The sequence below is a fragment of the Seriola lalandi genome, unplaced genomic scaffold (genome assembly GCF_002814215.2).
Source record: "Seriola lalandi dorsalis isolate HSWRI2012SDOR001 ecotype SW California unplaced genomic scaffold, Sedor1 jcf7180002054574, whole genome shotgun sequence".
NCBI classification, from domain to species: Eukaryota; Metazoa; Chordata; class Actinopteri; order Carangiformes; family Carangidae; genus Seriola; species Seriola lalandi.
The window spans coordinates 539,206-560,580 of NW_019525127.1; the positions used below are offsets into that span (position 1 = coordinate 539,206).

Consider the following 21,375-nt stretch of genomic DNA (forward strand, 5'->3'; position numbering starts at 1 on the left):
ATCAGTGATTTATGTCTTTAAAAGGAAGTATAAAACCAAAAGCAACGGGTGAAACGAACTGTGAGATTAAACTAACCCTCCTCCACGACTTTCTCTTCCTCCTCCTGCGTTCTCTCTCCTCCTCTCTAAATTATCTGAGAGCTGTAATTAAAAAGTGCACTTTGGCTCTTGCATGGCGCTAACAAGCAGGCCAAAACGCACACACACAAATGCACACTAAATTAGAGATAGCTGAAGCTCAACTAATCATCTGAGTCTATGCCATAATGAGCGGTATGAAAGAAACACAATGTTCTAAGTTTCTGAATTAAAACAAAGTACTGTAATTTACTGTAGTGCATGTATCTCAATATTCTCAATATTGATTCTCAGCTTTAATCTTATCTAATAAAGAAGATCCTGGTTGGACGCAAGAGCCATGAGTATTAAACACATACAACAAAAAGATGTGATTTCGCAGTGATGTTGCTCCAGCACTGAAGAAGTGCTGTGGTGCCTAATTTCAGAAACAGCTCTCAGCTGATTCAGTGGTGTACATTAAGTCAGATTTACTCCCATGCTAAAACATAAGATTCACACTTCAACACAAAATCCTTTTTAAAACCTGTTTATTCTGCAACAGATCAAACTGGCTTTGCATTTTACCGGATAATAATGCTCTTGATGATTTAAGATTATCATAAGATTATCCACTAGTATAATCAGAGAAACTGTTTTTTTGGGTTGTTTTTTTTTGGAGATCAGAATGTGCCTGACATCAAGGAAAATATTCAGTCCTGCGAGATAACAAGTTAACCAGATGCAGCCTCATCCTCCCTAGCTACAGCTCAATTACTTATCAGCGGTTGGCAAACCATGCTGTGCTGATCCGCGCAAACAAACAACCCAGGTTCAAACAGCAAGTGAATCTCCTAAGACAAAGACATTGAGGCTCATATTGCCTGTCATGTTGCACGTCTTGTGACTCTCAGCCGTTAGCTACAGGTTGTAACACCTGCGTGGATGTGCCAGTGTAACCCTATCATTGTAAGTGAAGACAAGTCTTCCGTCAGTCTCAGTAGTATTTATTGTATAGCAGAAAATACATCCTTCCTGTCTCTTCCTTAGCTCCTCTGGAGACGCATAAAAAACTAAATTTTGTCAGCACCATCATTCAACCCCATTCATTTATTATCGCATGCTTCAAGCCCATACCGTAGAGTCTCCTTTGAAAGTTTTACAATAGCTTTGCTACACTAGCTTGATAGATACCAGACAATCCAATCTCAGGTCCAATTATAAGCATCAAGGTGGACCAGTGTGTTCTCATGATGTGTTCTTCATTTCTTGATGGAGAACAGAAACATCAAATTGCATTGCTAAGAACCCAAATTATTTTCTCTTACAAGGCTCGGTCTGCAGCTCTCTAAAACTCGTTACAAAAAACCTTTTTCATCTCCATCTTGCTCAGCTTAACAATAACACCCTTCTACGTTGAAATATCTAATCTACAATTCTGGAAAATAAGGGGCTCGGAGCAAATACTTCCTAAAAATCATACAGGCATATTTTGTGTTGAGGTTTTTGGGTGGGCAATGAGGAGAGTCTTTAAGAACAGCATTGGCACCTTCACCATTGTCTCTTACCAGAGAATTTGGAGATGGCAATATGTCATTTTTGACATATAAGTCAACGTAATATTTTGACTGATCAGTAATGGCAGCAGCCTCCTTATGTTGTGAGAACTGACCTGCCACTATGTTAGACTAAACAAGCTAACATTAGCCTTTGTGAACATTGTGTGTGGAGCATTAACAACAATGGGAAGATTTCAGGATATGAACATTGTGATGACATGTTAATATAAATTTAACAACTTAAACTCAGTCACCCTGAATGCTGTGCACAGATCTGGAGGTCTATCTTTGAGGTGCTTAGATAAGTTTGAGATGTTTTCCCTCCTGTCATTTGAAATGCTCTGTGGCATTGTTTGCATACATGGCTTTTGGTCATCTATAAATTGTCGCTGATGATCCGCGTCAAACATAAAATATCATTATACATTAATCCATTGCTGTCTGTCTGTGCCTGCCTTCTTCTTCTCTTCAAGTTTGATATCAGACTACAACGTTTGTAAGGTAATGATACTGCCCTCACATCTACAGTACCTGCGACATCTGATGCCTTCAGTACTGTAGAAAAACAAGTACAAGTACAGTAAAAACTGAATTTTCACAAATTTGGCATCGACTTTGTGGCGAAGTACTGCTTCTCGGCACATCCCTATTTTTGTGTCTGCATGTTTGGATAAGAATTGTTACAATATTTCAACACTGGTTGTGGGCCAGCAGCAGATTTAAAGAGCCAGGGTGAGAAAAGTTGGGGTGAGGGGTTTTCTGTGCTTACAGGAAAGTAATATCTGTCATTGCTCATGCTGCTGTGGTTTTACGGTTTTGATAACTTGCCTTTTCACAGTTGACTTCTCATTTTATATTTGTGTGGGTGTGTGTGTGTGTGTGTGTTGTGTGTGTGTGTGTGTGTGTGTGTTTGTTCTGTCTGCAGAGGATGAGATACGTTTATAGATGCAGCCCATGTCTACACAAACAAAAGGTAAACCCACCCACGTGAACACAAACTCTTATACATCGGAGAGCATTATACCTTCAAGACCTTTATACCTCAGTGACACAACCCCCTCACACACACACACACACGCTTACACACACGCACACACGTGAAAGGAGTTGAGTGTGTGAAATGTTCAAACACAGGCTTTGGCACTTGAGTAATTGTACTCATGAAGTGGCATTATGGCAACATGTGTGACCAGTAAGATGCCATCCTTGTGCTTTAGTGGAACTTGTGATTGCAACCCAATATGCCAGGCTCCCAGGCTGCCTGTGATTGGCTGATTGAAGTAGACTAATGAATGACTGCATGAAGAAGCCGGAGACTTATTCTAGTCTGATTAATGTGTTTTCCTCAATGCCAATTAAACACTGATTACACAAATTAACAACTCTGGGCCACCATAATCACTAAGTGCTCACACAGGGACTGGCGTTGATGGAATGGGCTACAGACATACACACGTGCACACGCGCACACACACACACACACACACACACACACACACACACACACACACACACACACACACAAAGACATATACACACAGCTGTAAGGCACCACACCCCATTTGTCCTTCTATCCTTGCCCAAAGCCCCATCAAATGCTGCCAGGGCTGGCAGTTGTTATAACCTAATGCTTTTAGCTGCATGTCGTCCAAGATAGAGTTACCGACCACATTCACCAAACACCCTCTTCTCTGACTCGTTCGTGTTCTCGCACACACATGAGCACACACACACACATGAAAGAAAGAAATCCATCACCCAGAGCCATGCAAGAGTACACATAGTACCCATACATTGGGCCTCACATTGAGACAGCTGGTGCCAAAGGGTGCAGTTAGTGGATCTCCCCTCTGGGATGGGTTACCACCCCCTTCTCCTTGTATGGAGCCAGAGGGAAAGAGGGGCAACAAGAAGTGAGATTAAAGGGAAGGAAATGGGGACAAGACAGGGGAAGGGGGGTGGAAAGTGACAGACAGACCAAGAGAGGTGTGGGAGAAATGAAAAAGGAAAGTTTCTGCAGACTGAATGTAATGTGACACCACAGCGGGTGGGGGGTGGGGGGTGACAGCATGGAAAGACACAGTCAGACCATGAAGGAAGAGAGAGCATGAGAAAGAACGAGAGAGAGAGGGAAAATTAAAGGGGATTTGCAAAACTCCTTGAAATTTGAAAACTAACTGGAAGTGTAAACCTTATATGCTCAGATGCACTGAGCCTCTCTCTCTTTGATTTCGTGTCACCACACTTTAGACATTATGTGTGTTCTGTCTGTGTGTTTTTGACAGAAAAAATACATTAACACTGTTATGATTGTGCTAACATGAGAAAAACCACTGACCACTTAAACTGACCACTTACACTTAAACTTAAACTTGTGTCTTGCTGTTCGGTCAGCACATTAACCAGCTTTTGGATTGTGCATTTTGTAAACTTAACTTCTTTGTTTGTGTGTGTGTGTGTGTGTGTGTGTGTGTGTGTGTGTGTGTGTGTGTGTGTGTGTGTGTGTGGCTTTATAAGCATGTGTGTATGTGCAACACAATGCAGTTTACAGTTTCAGCAGATTTGTGTGAAGTGTTTTTCTCTATCCATCTGGATCAATATACAGTCCACTTAAACCCATATGTGTGTAGGCTGTGTTGAATACTCATGTGTGTTTCCGTCTGTAGACGGCTGCTACACTCTGCTTTTGCTCAGAGTTGGCTTTTCATAAATGATCTTAATTTTTGGGATACATTAGCTCAATATGTTTCTCATTGTGTTGAGGAGTTGTTGCTGCAGGGAAATATGAGGATATGAACAAATGAATTGATCTTGTATTACACACAGTATTGTTCCTTCAGCAGCAAACACACAAACAAAATGCACCTCTCCCTCCCTCCATCTCCCTCGCTCTTTTCATTTATGACAATGTAGGTTTGCATCTAATGTCTGCTGTGCACTGAGTGTGATTGTGTGAAAGGAGAGGGAGGCCCAGGTGTGTCATTATACGAGCCTAATACATCCATGATCCAAGCTAATTAGATTTAAACTAGAAATGGACAGGAAGACCATGAAGTGAGAATAGAGAGGGTAAAGGAAAGTGACACAAGGAAAATGACAGACAGACAGAGAGAGAGAGAGAGAATTGAGAAACAGAGGTGCTGAAGACTGAGAAATCCTTCCAGCAGTGATTGTGTTGAGCCTGTTGAAAGCAGGTGGTTCAAAAGCCTATTCACATACACAAACACAGACACACTGCAATCATCCACACTCCTGATGCACAAAAATGCTCAGATGCACGATACACACACACACACACACACACACACACACACACACACACACACACACACACACACACACACACACACACAAAGGCCATTCAAGGTGTGTTTGCCAGGCATGAGGAGCTGTTTAGAAATGATGGTTGGAGTAATCAGCATAATGTTTGCCTAGAGCCGTGGACTGACATTTAGAACAGTGGATTATTGGAGCAAAACCCACACAGTGCCTTTCAGAGAACATATCATATTATTACAGAAAACTATTATAGATTACTGTTATAATACCAATGTTACACTGTCCGCATGAGAATTTGTGGTTTCACTGTGCAAGTCAGGCCTTGTTTTGTCCATGCGTGACTTATTTACCATTGATTGGTACAAATTGGCTCTCAAAAACTGAGCAGGTGGGTGGGTGTCCATGAATGCAGGACAAAGAGCTGAGCTGCTGTAGAGGCAGTAAACTGTCCTGATGGTTTCACTTAAAACAAAATCATGTCAGGGATGTTGAGTTCTGGAGGACAGGTAAGTTGTCCTATTGAGAGCCACAGAACATTTTCATTGACTTCTCCACTGCTGAGGGCAAAATGTACCCTGGCAGTGAACATATCAATCATCGGTTTTTCCTGAGGAAAATATCAATAACTATGGCCAATAATCTATGTTTTGTGTCTTTTCTTGAGCAATGCATGAAAGCTTTACCATGCAACTGATTAGATCAGTTAAAGTTCCCCTGTTGCATAAGAAATTTTATATGCTTTGATGCCTAATGTAACTCTGATTTTTCTTACCATAATCTTTGACTCCTTACATATTGCTGAAATTGCAAAACATGTTTTTTGACCTTGTACCGATACAAAATATGTTTATCCAGGTAAATCCACAGGATGTCAGCATCTTGGAATGAAGAGCCGTGTTATTTCAACATGCTAGCTCCCTTTATTGTTATGACTTCCTCTTTCATAGGGTAGATACACAGCTGGCATCCCCCAATACGCTATCATGCTTCATACTAATGTAAACTGATGTAACGTCACTCCCAATCTCATATGTACTCTCCTTTCAGCCACTTCTGTGAGATGTCCAATAAACAGAATTCTGCTAGAGACAAACTCTGCCTTCAAGATCAACTTCATTTGGATTATAATGCAACATCTCCCTATCTCACGTAGGAAAGATAATCACGGTTGTGCTGTCTTTGTAAAAAACAAACAAACTGTAGACTGTACATGAATAGAATTTGAATGGAACAGCATTAAATCATGATTCAGTACTATGAACCTCAATACTAAGAACTGTTAGCCCTGACTAATTTTGCACCCTCTTTTGTAGACCTTATAGGAAAGTGAATGAGCTGCTTAACACAGTTCATCAGTTATTTTATCAAAACACCTATCATCAAATAAATTCTGCCACAACGACATGCTGGTCTTCATCTAATTTCCTGAACTGAGCGCAAACACGTAGGTGTCAACAGGTAATTTTTACCATCATGATGACCAAAGTGCAAGAACAACCTCACTGCAGTAGGGCATAATGTGGATGAATATAATATTAGTAGAAGTGCCATATCAGCAGGTGTAGTTGGTGTGAACAATGAGGGCCAATCATATCAGCTCCCTTCATCTGCCTTTATTAGCAACAGACAGTTTAATGGATGAAGAGAAGGCACAGAGTAGACTGTCTCAAATATTACTGTTTAGAGGCCCAAATATTAACATACAGCAAGTCAAGGGCAGACGAAATTCTAGTTCATATAAAGTAATGTTAAAAGAAAGTTGTAAAATCAATGCACTTTGGCAACAACGTATCATATCTGGGTACATTTACACACTGACAATAAAGCTTTATTTTAGCAAAAACAAAAAGAAAACAAACATTCTTGCAGTCTTCATGATCGCATGTAAGAAACTCCTGCCCACAGGCTCTAAAATTATGATTATATTTTTAGTTTAATAGATGGTTTTATTCTTTACTCAACAAAAGGTCAAGATACCCATAACAGCTAAACCACTAAGTAACCTTTTCAGTGTGTGCTGACATAGCGCCACTAACAATTAAAAAACCTTTATTAAGAATATAAAATGTATAAAAAGCAAGTAGCTCCTCCTGTTTCTAAGGCTGTAAACTCTGTCACAATGCAACTGATTTCTGCTAATAACCTCCTTTATGATGAAATTGACTACACTATAAACTTTTGATAGTCTTGACTCACAGCTAAACATGCAGCAACCATACAGATCAAACAGCATCAACCTGGCTTCCAGCATACTGCTACTGAAGAACAAAGTCATTCAGGGAAACTCTGGGTATCATCTATTTAAAAAATTATCCTGTCATGTCATTTGGCTCATTTACAGTCTTTTGTTTCCGAAATGATCCATTTGATAAATTTCATGTCCTTTTTTATAAGAGAAGATAATTAAATGTAAAATTCATTAAAGTTTGTTATTTTGCTGTCATGTCAAAGCAACACAAGATGCATGGTGTAATCTACAGAGGGCCTGCATGAAAAGCGTAATTTTACTTACCATTAGTACACTGGCAACAAGCCTACTCCTCCATTATCAAACTACAGTAGCAATGTAAAGATCTTTCAGATCTTTTTTCAAGTTTTTTCGACTGCAACTATTATTATTTTGTCTATAAAATGTCAGAAAATATTGAAATAGCCCAATGGGACTCCTACAAATGTCTTGTTTTGTCTGACAAACAGTCCAAAACTAAGTTATTCAGTTTAAAATCATGTCTGACAAAGAAAAGCATCAAATTTTGAGAAGCTTGACATAGGAATAAGAATAAAAGAAAGAGAAAAGAGAGAAAGGTTTAAAAGGCTCAAATTAAGTTGGATAGATTTTTTATCACCTACTGATATTCATTCCAATGGCATGTGTACTATGTGCGTGCACCACCCAGGGGACTGGGACTGGTAACTCTTGAGCCACATGAGAGCTGCTTAGGGCATGAACTAATGTTGAAAACAACACACAACTGCCCAAGAAACATTTAGTAGCCAAGTGTCCAATTACTTTTGAACCCTTGCAGTTTGGGCACTGTGTGTTAAAAGGGTTATATCTCCCGCACAGTTCTTCCAATATTTACTTAAACCAACTCACAATACAGCTGAGACTTGGCACTTCAGTGTAGTATCCATTATTTAACTTCAAATTTAATGTGCAGAAGCACAGAGCCTGGAGAACAATAATTGTCTTGTACTGTCCAAATACTTATGCTCTGGACTACATTTATTACTGTATGTTTTCAATTAATTCTAATCCATAATTTATATTAACCTTATCATATTTTTTTCCATTGTTACTTTCTATTGCAAACACTATAAACAAACAGAGCTATGTATGTCCATGTATGTAATGTAATGTCCAGTGGCATTGTTGACTGTCATGAACATTTCACTGAGTCAAACACAACCACCACACTTTGACAGAGCTGAGCCACCAGGTTTGAATTAACTGACGATAACTGAAGGTGTGTGTGTATCCTGAAATGTTCACTTGTGTGTGCAAATTCTACAGCAGCTCAACACAGGGTACTATTGAAGGGTTTGCATCAGCAAGCAAACAGGATAATTAATTTCTCTCTTTCAGTTGAATGCTTTCATTTTATTTTCATTTGTTTGCCTTTCCCTCTTTCTGCTCCCACATTCACAAGATAAAATGAATCCTGTGAGAGATGACTTGTGATTCAATCCACACACACATTCATTTTACTACAGGATGACAAAATGTCTCTGAGAATGGTGTGTGTGTGTGTGTGTGTGTGTGTACTTAATGAGATGAATACGTGTGCACCGCCCCTTCCCAATTACTGAGAGTGGAGGAGAGAAATAAGTGGTAGAAAGGAGAGAAAGATGTAACACAGGCAGGGAAGGAAGAAAAGAATGATGTGTAACGACTGGAAAGAAAGATGAAGTGAGTAAGAGGGGGATTAGAAGAATGGTAAAGAAAATGGATAAAGTGTGTCCATTAGCCAACAAACTATTTTCTCTCTTTTTAGTCGTTCTCTTTGAGGAACTCACTTCATCTGTCTTGACTAAGTATCTTAGACTTTGTTTTGATTACGTCTGTTCGTTTCTGTGCCGTCTTCTCTCATCCATCCATCTATTCCGCTGACCCCATAACTGACAACCTATTCTCTCTTTCCTCCTACTTTCTCTTTGAATTACTTATTTTCTCTCTTTCATTACTTCTCTTCATACCAGAATTTCTTCTCATCCATCTGTGCCCATTCGTTTCTTCATCCATCAATCAACACCACTTTTTTCTTCTCTGTTTTTAAAGGAACAGTTCATTTTTATCATTATCCATTCAATCCCATGCAAGTAAAAACATTTATTTAATATTAGGAAGATTACAATTGACTACTTGTTTAAACAAAGCATACTAGTTAGAATCAAAAACACTGATATAGTAATTTTAACTAAAATTGGTGGCTCATGTACACTTGGCTTTAAAAAGGTAGCTTTTCACAAATGAACCCTGTCTCCAAATCAGCACAAATCTGAGTTGTGGAGAAGTGAGCCCACTGATAAGTTAAAGCTATTCAGTTTCTAGCACCACTTTCTACTGCAAAATGGCCCTAGCTGATGAACAGACATACAGAGGGAACGAAGACAGATTCAATAAAATAGACAGTACAAGCTATGACATCATGCATTTCCAAACCAAGAGCATAAAGACATGTAAACTCCAGAATCTAAAATTTGAAAATCAGTAAAAGTTCAAACTTAAAAGTAAAATTACTGTGCATGAACATTTTTTGTTCATTGAAACTCTTTACACTCTGTGAGTCAGCCACCAGAACCGAGGGTTACACAGAGCAGACCCAGCAACACAGTGATATCTTTGAATCACCAACTTTGGCACAGAAAGTAGAACAGACTGGGGTTGTGCAGGGAGAACACTTGCAGGTACAACCACCAGCATCAATGTACAGTAATCATCTGAAACTGACTGAGAGCTTGTCAAGATTTCCTCATTGTCTTGATAGAAAGTGATTGGTGGTTTGTTAAAATATGATTAATGATTATATGAGCTGATGGTGTGCACAACTTCAGTGCTCTGCCAGCACTAATGCAATGATTCATTTTTGCAGAAAGCCTCTTATCCCTGCATGGAACTCCACAAATGGAATTAACGCACTGGGGTGTAGATGTAAAATTACAGCTGCAGCACCACTGTGCAAAAAACTTAAATCACAGATCTAAATTGGGGCCTAACTGAGGAGGTGGTAATAAAATAAGAATAATTTATGTAAATTCTCCATCAACGTACCTTCTTATTCCATTTTTTGGAAATATGCTATCCTGCAATACATATGGTATGTTACCTCGGAAATGAGCTACCAGTTCCTTACAGGATGTCAATGTTAGCGTTCCAATTCCAGCGCCGAGGCAGACAGGGAGACATAATCACATCCCAGTGTATTTACAGGAAATGGAAAGGAAATTGATTAGGTGCTGTATAAGGGCCTCTTTCGAGAAGACATTATTTGTGAGAATTTTAGTCGACCCTCCTTTAAAACGTATATCACTTAACCATTCAAAAACGTCATTACGTCCTCCCATGCCATTTTAGATAACTAGCACTATAAAAGGCAGAGCCACAAGCTTGACTCACAGCAGCACTGTCCATCAGTCAGGAAACTGAGAAACTTGAATGAAGACATGTCATATTATTATGTGCTGCTTATGCACTAATACACACTCATATACATGCAGCACAAACACAAGCCACCACTTTTTGATTCTGGCCATACGCTCGACTCGTCCCACATACACTCTCACAGACACACACATACACACACATCTGTAGTGCAAGCCAAGTCTCTATACAGCTGGCTAGCTCCTCACAGAGGTATGCCCACCTCTAGCTTGGATCAAAGGACTAAGCTAAAAACCTCTGGCCAGACATGCGCACACGCACACACGCACACGCACACGCACACACACATACACACACACACACACACACACACACACACACACACACACAGTATAGTACTTCCTGGTTATTTCTAGATGAGATCAAAAAGGGTCTTTTTCGCTCTGAGCCTATAGTATAAATCACCATACGTAGACAAGTGTGCACAAGCACACACATTCAGGCACACACACACACAAAGCCACCCTCTCAAACACCTGTGGCAGATCAAATGCATCAAGCTGAGAACACACACCTGCAGCAGGGTAAAGCCTTTGCACTGAACAAGTAAACCATGCTGCTCTGATACACACACAATGATGTACACTCCCACACTTCTACTCAACCCCGCCTGACCTCAGTAATATTCCGTGACTGAAGATTCACTATGCAAAGATACTATTCAAATAGCTAGATGGCCCCAACCACAATCAAAACATACACAAACAAATAGAGCCTCAGTCAGGTGCATTTGGTATGGGGAGCACAGGGACAAGGGCACATTCAATGCTCCTCTGCTGAAAAATCTACACTCCATAACACTCCACGCCCTGCGAGTGCCATGGTAAAAATGGCTACAGTGAAAGCAGAGAAGAAAGGTGAGACAGAGAGGAAGAGAAGAAGCGGAGAGAGATAAACAGAAAAAGTGCAGTGATAAAGAGAGACAGTCTGGGGTATGATCCACTGGAAGGTTGCCAGTTTGAATTCCAATACTGTCTGAAAGATGCTGGATGAGGTAAAGAGAGTAGCTTTCTTCACCTCACTATAAGACTGCTCTTGAACCTTCAACTAATCTAGTGCTGCCACTAAATGACTGACAGTCCAAAGCTAAGGTTTGAAAGGTATTTCACAGGTGTAAGGAGAAAGTGAGACAGAGAGAGAGGGGGGAGAGTGAGAGAGTGTGTGTGTGTGTGTGTGTGTGTGTGTGTGTGTGTGTGTGTGTGTGTGTGTGTGTGTGTGTGTGTCTGATGTATCCCCAGCCACTTGCTATTGTACTTGCACCAGTTGTTCCTGTAAAAAGGGATCTGTTCCAAGATTACCATGTGCATGTCACAGGAACCTGAATTCTGTAATTTTTCAACATCATAAAAATTCCAAAAAATCCAAGTTTTAAATCATTTTAAATTGAGTTAGTAGCCCTATACTCAATATTCTCCTCATACAGTCCGACATATGGACTGTAATATCTGGGTAAAATGTTATATTTACATAAATTGTCAAAATATTTATAAACAGAGGGCATGTGGCATGCATGTAAATATATTTCATGAATATGCATGTGATTATTATTTCTGTATCTATCTATATAATATGTATGCAGAACACACTGCTCATGCTCAATATACAGGATGTGATTATATCTGCAGTATTACAGGTTGTCACTGACTGCAGGAATACTAATTACAAAAAGAAAACTCCTTTCCTCACATGTAACCTCTAGTGTGAAATCTGCTGTACAATAACCACTTCCAATAAATAAATTAATAATCTTCATCATTTACAGAGGGGAAGTGCATCTATTCAGTTTCATTTAAGGGTTTGGCTAAATGTGACATTGATTCCCATTCTGGACCAAGACATTTATGACCAGATGTTTCTTGTATGGCATATATCGCTCAGAGTATCAGCTCTGCCCCACCAGTTTATCCAGTGAAAAACCACTTCCTAATCATGGCAGTTCGGTTTTATTATGGTAATAGTTCTTAACCTGATTTTGCTGTTTGTCTTCAAAGCAATCATTAAAATGCAATAACTGTACACACATATTACTGAGTAATTATGTGAAACCACTATACAAATATTCCTACAATTATAACAACTATCCGATTGCCAAACAGGCAGTCTAAGCATGACTGTGGGTAATAAAATAGGGATGGTCTGGAGAAAAGGAAGCAAACTGTTAACATGGGTATACTTTACTATGAAGATGAGGTGATAAATATATCACAATGTCATCTTGGTTCATAAGTGTGGAACATACAGTACACAACCTGCAGTAAATGAGGCAAAGAAAAAGTTTTACAAACATTTTTTTTCCACATATGGGACCCATGTTATTATTGCCTTGATTAAAGATTAATCCTGTCTGTGGTCCTTTTTAGAGGCGTTCGGCTCTGGATAACAACTTTGCACTGTTTATTCCTAACGCTGGGTTCAAAGTTCTTAATACCATTAAGCCCCATAAAATGTACTGCACATGATGAACCTGTCACAGTGGCTCTTGGTTTCATTTATTAGTTCTTGTCTCATCTTCCTCTGGCTGCAGCTTATTTCAAAAATAATGAAAATACTCAGTAAAGGACAAAACTATTCATCACATATGGGTTATCTCAAAGAACAAAGCAGTGATGTGAGATAAAAAAATATTCCCGAGAAGAATCCATTGCATCAATGTTAGAGAATTTTGAGATTTTTGAATATACACACTCTTGACCCCTTTCACATTTGACAAGGTTAGTGTTTTGTGACTGGTTTATTTTTCGTCAGGCACTTTTGGTTTCCTTTCATGTCTTTTTCTATCAGATGCTACAGGAAGAAATGCTGCCTTCAAATGGGGTCGTATGTACCATGTTCACGACAAGAGTAAATATAAATGCTCCCCTCTTGTGGTATTCACCGACCTCTGATTTTTTCTGAAAGCTCAGCTCACTTCACAAGTTGTGACGGGTTTGATGACATTTTAAGAAATGGCAGAGGCCATGGAAGTCCATTTTTCATTGGATGGTAAGTAAATATTAGGCTTGGGCGATGAAATAATAGTGATATGAACTTGACAATAGACACTTCATCAACAGCAATAAGAAAATTGTTCATATTAAGTCCGAGAGTTTCACAGTTGCATGAACAAACCCCAGGCCTGCTCCCTACATGGCTCATAAACACAGTCTATCAAATCCCTTGATAATGGAGCGTGCTACAAGTGACACGCAAACATAATTTAACAGATGAGTTTGTTTGGTTGCAACAGCAACAACAGAAGCGTGGAGTGAGAAAGCCTGTAAAGATGCAATTGTTAACAAAAAGGACAGATCAGCTCGCCAGTATGGCAGTTCTTTAGGTTTCTTTAAGTGTGACTGATATTAGAACATCATTGTGTGTAAACTGTGAACCATCCGAGAGCGGAAATACAACAGATTGATTTTATCACCTTAGCTGCTTCATTCCTTTGGATTATGCTAGATGTCGCCAGTCACGAACAACATGTGCTACATCTAAAAAGACAACCCACAGGCAGTCAATGATCCAAAAACAAGTAACAAAAAATCCAAATTTGAAGAAATTCCCTCAAGGCGTTACTAAGATATTGCATTCACATGGATGGGACAGACAGACTTAAGGCCTGAAAACCCGAAAACATAATGACTCCAGCCTTTGGTTGTCGCCAGCACAGAGGCTTAAAAAGAGAGTTTAATTTTGGGGTTTTTTTTGGTTGTCTCTTTAACTGATGGGCCTGGCAGCAGGTGTGAGCACAGGAGATCATTGATACATTTAATTAGTAACTCTAGTCTTTGGTATTTATGTAAGCTGCTAAGCAAGCACACTGTCACTCCTCAACAGTGAAAATAATTTTTCCTTCTTCAATTCCCCATAGCCATTCTGCTTTCACAATAGCCAGAGGTCTTATTAAATTAGTGCGTAACCGGCATTAATTTGTACAGCAACCACTAGAAAGTCTTGTTTTGACTCTTCATGACTCAGTCTTAATAAGAGCCTTATTTAGCACATTCAAACAATAAATTATTACTTTATTACTTTTGGGTACAGCTATAACCCTCAGGCAAACTGCACAAAACCTGCATTTGGAGGTCACTATCTTGTTTAATTCAACATATCAAGATATATGTAAGTATAATTAAAGCCAAATGTCACATGCTCCATATTGAAAATACAGTATTACTTTCATATTCAGACCTGGACAAGGATGTTCCTCTCTTATAATGGGTACTTTGATTTTGTTGGTTTTCGCACTTCACCAATCTGCACTTTTTGGTCACATGGGTGGATGCTGCATATTAAAGGGTGTGACTGCTCAGGTATAATGTAAGGCCTTAATATACTCCTCCAGAACTGCCAGCGCCGGTGAAAGTTGGACAAAAGACTAAAGACCTGTGCTGGGATCACACCAGCCACAACGGCCGTCACCACCAAGAGTACTCAGTAGTCATTAGTACATTATTACATGAGTACTCAGTTTTCATGGATCAGACCACATCTATCTTCAAACTCGACCTTCATTTTGATCTTAACTACACACCTACACTTCCCACCTACTACTTCTGGTGCCCTCATTCAATTCATACCCATTTTCAAACTCACCCTTCATTTTGGTCTCAACTACACACCTGTATCTTGCACGGTTGTGACCCTATCACAGTGACAAAATCTGTCCACACACACAAACACCTGCCAAAGCACTCAAAATCACCTCTGTGTGTAGTTCCCACTACATTAGGTATCTCAAGGGCCACATTTTGCCATGATGACACACACACATACCCAGACTCACAAGGTGAAAACAATACCAGCCACCACCGCATCACGAGTCAGCGGTGCACAGCGCTACATGAAGTCAAATGAGCCTATTGCCAGTAGGTAATCTGTGGGCGTGACACAGTTCATCAGTTGTTGAAGCAACTGATCACCCCTGTGTGTGTGCTAAAACCAAAACATGTGTGTTTATCGTGGTAATGACAGAATTACATTATATACATTATTACATTACCCCTAATACACAATTAAGAACAACTGCACAGAGTTACCTGCAAAAAGAATCTTTATACTATGTAGCTCCAATAGAGCTGCAACTAACAATTATTTTTTAAATTATTGATCAAAAATATCGATCGTAGACCTGAGGTGACAACTTTAAATGTCTTGTTTTGTCTGACCTACAGTACTAAACACAAAATTGTGTACAAAAAAAAAATACAGAGAAAGTAGCAAATCTTGATTTTTATTTGAAAAACTCCAACTATTAAACAATTCTTAAATAATTGTTGATAAACCATGAATGTCTGCCATCTATGTCTAAGTGGGACATATACAAGACTTAACCTAATAACAATTATTCTGTCATACATGTTACCTCTGAGGGGAATCACTAGGCCGACATCAAGGATTTAAACTTTACCTACACTTTAGTTGACAAGCAAAAGTTGTGAAGATGTATGTGTGCATGTGCGCGCACCTTTTTCTGTTTGTCTACCAATCTTTACATCTGTCTGTCAGTCTTTTTGATTTGTGATATCTTGTAGTTCAGTCAGTCAGTAGAGTTCATGTTTTGCAAGCGCTCTGCTTTATATGAAAGTCTCGCTGTAGAACCGTCTTGAAAAGTACAAGATAAGCTTTTGTGCTATATCCCCCCCCTCCACTCCTATAACACGTACACAGAGCGGATCAATAGCAACCTCCTCCCCCTATCTTACATAATAAACACTAAGGCCTAAACAACAAAACAGCCTCTATTCCACCTGTGTGGCCTGCAGCAATGGATTCTTTTAGTCCCTTATGGGAAGACACAGAGGGAAGAAAGAAGAAACCAAAAAGAAGAGGAGAAATACTGAAAGACAGAAAACACAAAAAAAGGAAGAGCAAAAGAAGAAAGACAGAGAGGTAGGCAGAGGGAGACCAGAGTGTATCCCACTTGGCTCATATTTCAAAGCTCTGAAGGATGTTTTTGAGGAAAACTTCTATAAAATGTATCTTTTCACGCAGATAGGAAACCAGTCTGACTGGGCAGAAGCAAACACATGCAGACACTTCACACAAACTCAAAGCTACTGACAATTGCATCTATGACATATATTTAATGTTAGATACTTTGTGACTTGAACTGACCAGTCACAGTAACACTGCTGCACAAGGAAACATGACACAGCTGACCTTTAAGTGGCCTCACCAACCCAACTAATCACTCACCAAAAAAGTTACATCAGCTACAGCAAGTTTGCATATAAAAAAAGAAAGTAAATGCACCTGCTTCACCATCCTTTATACACACACACACATTTCTCTATAGCTGCCACTTCTTCTACTGTGAGAAGAAAACACTTATGACTGATAGAGGCTTAGCATCAATATGACACACACAACACTCAGACACCAGCACAAACACACACCTGCCAGCAACAAATACTGTATGTAGTCTGCAGTCCTGTCAAGACTAAAATCTCTTTCACAAATCCAGTGTACACAGAGACAGGTAGCCACACACAAACTCTTGTCCCCCCCTCAAACACACAGCCAGGTACACACACAGACCACAAAGTGTCAGGCGGCTGTGTAAGTGTGGTGATTTCTTCCTCCTGACAGACAGGAAATAAGGGAGTCGACCAGGGACCTCACTTCCTCTTAGACCTGACTAACCTGACATCTATCACACACTCCCCCCGCACCACCACCACCACCACCCACACACGCAATCACACACACACACACACACACACACACACACACACACACACACACACACAATCTTCTCCGCCATTAGTCCTCTCTTTCTCTAACACACATACACATGCACACACACAATCCATCAGGCTCCTAAGTCTCTCCCGAGGCCTCCAGAATTTGAGCCACTCCAATACGGGATTAAATTTGTGTCTTTGTGCAAAAAAAAAGAAAATGTGTTTAAAATGCTTCAAAATCCCCAGGTTACATGCTATAGTAATGGAGCATGCTACAATACTTCTGGTGGCAAACAGCCTGTTACAAATTGTTTTACAACTGTTCTAAAAACACTAGCTTCAAAGGTCGCTGCACAAAGAGAGAGACCATCAGTGAGATATAATTTAAAAAATGTAAAAACAGACATAAGAGTGTCAGGGAGGTGGAAAAGTCACAGTAAGGTTATGCAGCATTGACGATGATAATCAGTTAGACGAGGCATCTAATGTACCCTCTCCTCATTACAACATGGTTAAGCAAATTTCCACATCAGCTTTAACTGTTTGACACTGATGAGAGAGAAGGACTTTGTGTGTGTGTGTGTGTGTGTGTGTGTGTGTGTGTGTGCGTGTGTGTCTGCTTGCACATGTGTAAGTTGCATGCTAGTCTATTTGATTTGGGTTTTGACATAACGCTCAGAATTCTCCCAGCCCACAGCCCACCGTCCAAATGTCAAACCACTGGCCTCTGTTCACTAAAGCATGCCCAGTGGTCCAATCAGCATCAAGCTCTGGCTTAGCTAAGCCAATGACACGTGTCATATCAAACCTAATCACACTGATAGATCCACTAAGTGGGACAGCATGGCGTTGCAAAACCCTGCTTGGCCTACTTGAAACTGAAGACAACTTCTAAAGTCATGATAGCAAACTTAACTTTAGAAAGAGCGCTAAAAATTGTGACCTGAAATTTATGATTTAGACCAAAGAAAAGTGCAACGGTTTAACAACTTGGACATTCAAGCCACATTTTAATGCAATTACCTTGGGCAAGGGTAGTAATAATGAGGACCAGCGGTATTTTTTCATTACACTTTGGCTACTTATAGACTATTATCATTATCCACATTAACAACGGGAACAAAATCATTCTCCATTCTCTGTATAACTGACCTAATGGTTCATATCGCTTTTGCTATGTTTGGGTTGTTATAGAAATGTTTGAAAATCATACTGAAAGTCTCCAAGATGCATGGCTCTCAAACGGCAAAGTTATTTAATAGAAAATCCTGAACAGCTGGCAAGGTTTTTATCTTACAACGGTGATATTAAAGGTAGTGAGGCATTCTGGACTCTGCCTGTTAGTGATATAGAATAAGATTTACATTTTGAAACACGCTGAATGTGACCCATCCTTGACTTCACTCAGAATATAAAATCTAGAATGAGGCTCTGTCTGTATCCATGGTGGAAATGTGAATCAGTCAAACAGCTGTGGAGCAGAACACACTCAGTGACAAGGAGGCAACGGGGGAGAGGGGAGGTGGGCGAGGGGTAAGTTATGAATAAAGAAGGGAGGATGTAGAGGTGATCAGATGAGAGGTGGAGGAAAGGGGAGAGGAAGAGGAGGAGAGAGACAGTAAAATGCTGCCGTCACTTAAACTCTAAAATGAAAGATCGATGAGCTTATTTAAATGTGCTCCCAGAGACGAGAGTTGGCTCATATAAAGCCTCGCATTTATGAGGAGGGGTGTGGGCATCGATTGACTGAGAGTAAGAGGGAGAGAGAGTGAAAGAGGGGGAGGGACGGAGGGGGAGGAGGGAGCGAGGAGAGACGCGGAGAGATCAGGAGGATCAACCTTGGCTCATGAATTTCATCCTTTTCCTCCTAAAATAAAACGTCCTAATAAATGCTGGGGATAGAAGGGTCGGAACCTGGAAAATCTACAGCCTTCGATTGGCCGCCTGGCACAGCTTATCAAATCAATAACCACACCCCCCCCTCCGCCACCCCTCCAGCAGCCTCATCCCGAATCAGTTTCACTAATTCCAAATTCACCCCCTACCCCCCGCACACATACACATACAAACACAAGCCCTGCCAGCCATTCTGACGTATAGATATTTCACAGCAGGGCAACCCCTTTGAGCCAAGATAGCTCAAAGGGGTTGGTGGGTTTGAGGGCGGGGGTGGTAACTTGGGTGCTGTGGCTGAGACCTTGACATTAGAGGGAGGACGGAAGGAGCTGACTCTGCAGCCACACCATCCCTCTGTCTTCCACCTCCTCCTCAACACCTAGGAGGGAGGGAGGAGAGACGGTGAGTGTGATGACTGGGAAAAGAAGGGAGAGGAGAGCAACTTTTGACACACACAGAGGTGTTGTCATACCGTCATCATCGATTGAACTGCAGGCACAGCTTTCTGAGTGACAAGCATGGTGCGCTGCATTCCCTCTCTACCCCCCCACTCCATTTTTTCTTCTCCCCCCCTTTTCCTGCCACTCCCCTCTCCCTCCTCTGCTCCTTCCCACACCACCTCCTTATCCTCTTTGCCACAGTCTCCCTCCTCCTTACTTTCTCTCACTCCCCTCTTTCACACATGGGCACTTTCCTGCACTTAAACGGCACACACACATTCTCCATGCGTTCACAAATAGCTCACCCCCACCTCAAACACATACACATACATGCACAGACATTCCTGAGACCCCCTCCTCCCAATAACCCCTCAGCCTTACATTCTGCCCACCACGCCATCTGTGACCCAGAGAAAACTGTGCCGACACCAGCCTGACCTTTTCTGTGCTTTTGTTTTGCCACTCTGACATGATCCCATGAGCTACGTGCACACATAAAAAGACACACACACACACACACACACAAACATCCACAATTTCTCTCCATCACTCTCTCTATAGCTATAGAAGAAAAGAGCACAGAAATTAATGTAACATGGCAACACACAATTTCCACACAGCTTTTGCCATGAATCGATATCTCATCATATCTTTCTTCTTTCCTGTTGCTGTATTCAACAATTACTCCACACAGTAACCTTCTGCAGTCACAAGTCACAGACATTAATCTGGACGCCATCCAGCGCAACAGGGTTAACACTAGACTAATAGGAGGCAACTTCATTTAATACACTATGTGCAGCTGCGAGTGTCTATGTGTTTGTACATTTATGTTCTTTGTGTAGTTAAACAGGTCATTGACTAAGAGGGGGATTATCAATGCTTGGACGCTGTAACCCCCCCCCCACACACACACACACACACACACACATCCTCAATACCTTAATCCAACAATCATCATCCTACAATCTATGTATCATCATAACAATAACAATAAATTACCCACATGCACTGTAGTCCGTACTACCTCCACCCCCTTCTCTCTCCCTCACACAATCAATCGGACTCAATTAGAAAAAACAATGTTGTTGGCCTAATAAAAACACCCCAGTCTCTCTATTCTCATCCAGCAAGCACAGACACATCCTAACTATTAGACAAACTGCTACACTCGGTCTAATAAATCACACCCTTGTTTCCAGTCTTTGAATCATCATCTCACTCTTCTCCTGTTCACCATGGTCCCAGTTACAAATGAGTCTGTCAGTAGGTGTTTTCAGACTACACACTTTGCATAATGCAACTTATACCGTTAAAACATCTACACCTAAATACATACATTAATATAAATGTTCTTTATTGCACCATGTGATATTTGAACCCAGCTCTTACCTTGGCCGTGCAACATGTGGCAGCTGCTGCCGAGAAGGAGCAGGAAAAAGAGGGGCAAACACCGGCTCCCACTACGGGTCGTCCCGGTCCCCATCATCATCATCTGCCGGCTCCCTGCTGCAGGTCCCTCCACACGCTCCGGGGACCCAATGGGGCAGCTAATTCCTGGCTTCATGGTGTGGGACCAACAGTGTCCGTGTCCGCTTGTGCCTTGCTGCTGAAACTCTCTCTGGGGGAGGAAGTCCGAGCGGAGAGAAACGGGATTCAGCACGGGCAGCTCCGCGCTCTCCCGGTGAAGCGAAGCTACGAGTTCACCGCTGTCACTGCCGACAAGCTCCCCGCTATGACTTCCCGGCTCCGGTGTCCAAAACTCAGCAAGCAGAGGGGAGAAAGAGGAGGGGGGGGAGGAGGAGGAGGAGGAGGGG

The 21,375-nt window shown here is 40.9% G+C and overlaps 1 protein-coding gene across 1 annotated transcript in view; it reads right to left on the minus strand.

Annotated features, from left to right (window-relative positions):
- Positions 1 to 21,369, minus strand: part of LOC111663304 (protein sidekick-1) — a 219,891-nt gene extending 198,522 nt beyond the window's left edge. Inside the window, exon 1 of the mRNA XM_023417470.2 lies at positions 20,951 to 21,369. Within this exon, the coding sequence (XP_023273238.1) occupies positions 20,951 to 21,125 (175 nt within the window). The 5' untranslated portion in view covers positions 21,126 to 21,369. The remainder of the gene's footprint in view (positions 1 to 20,950) is intronic.
- Positions 21,370 to 21,375: the final 6 nt, after the last annotated feature.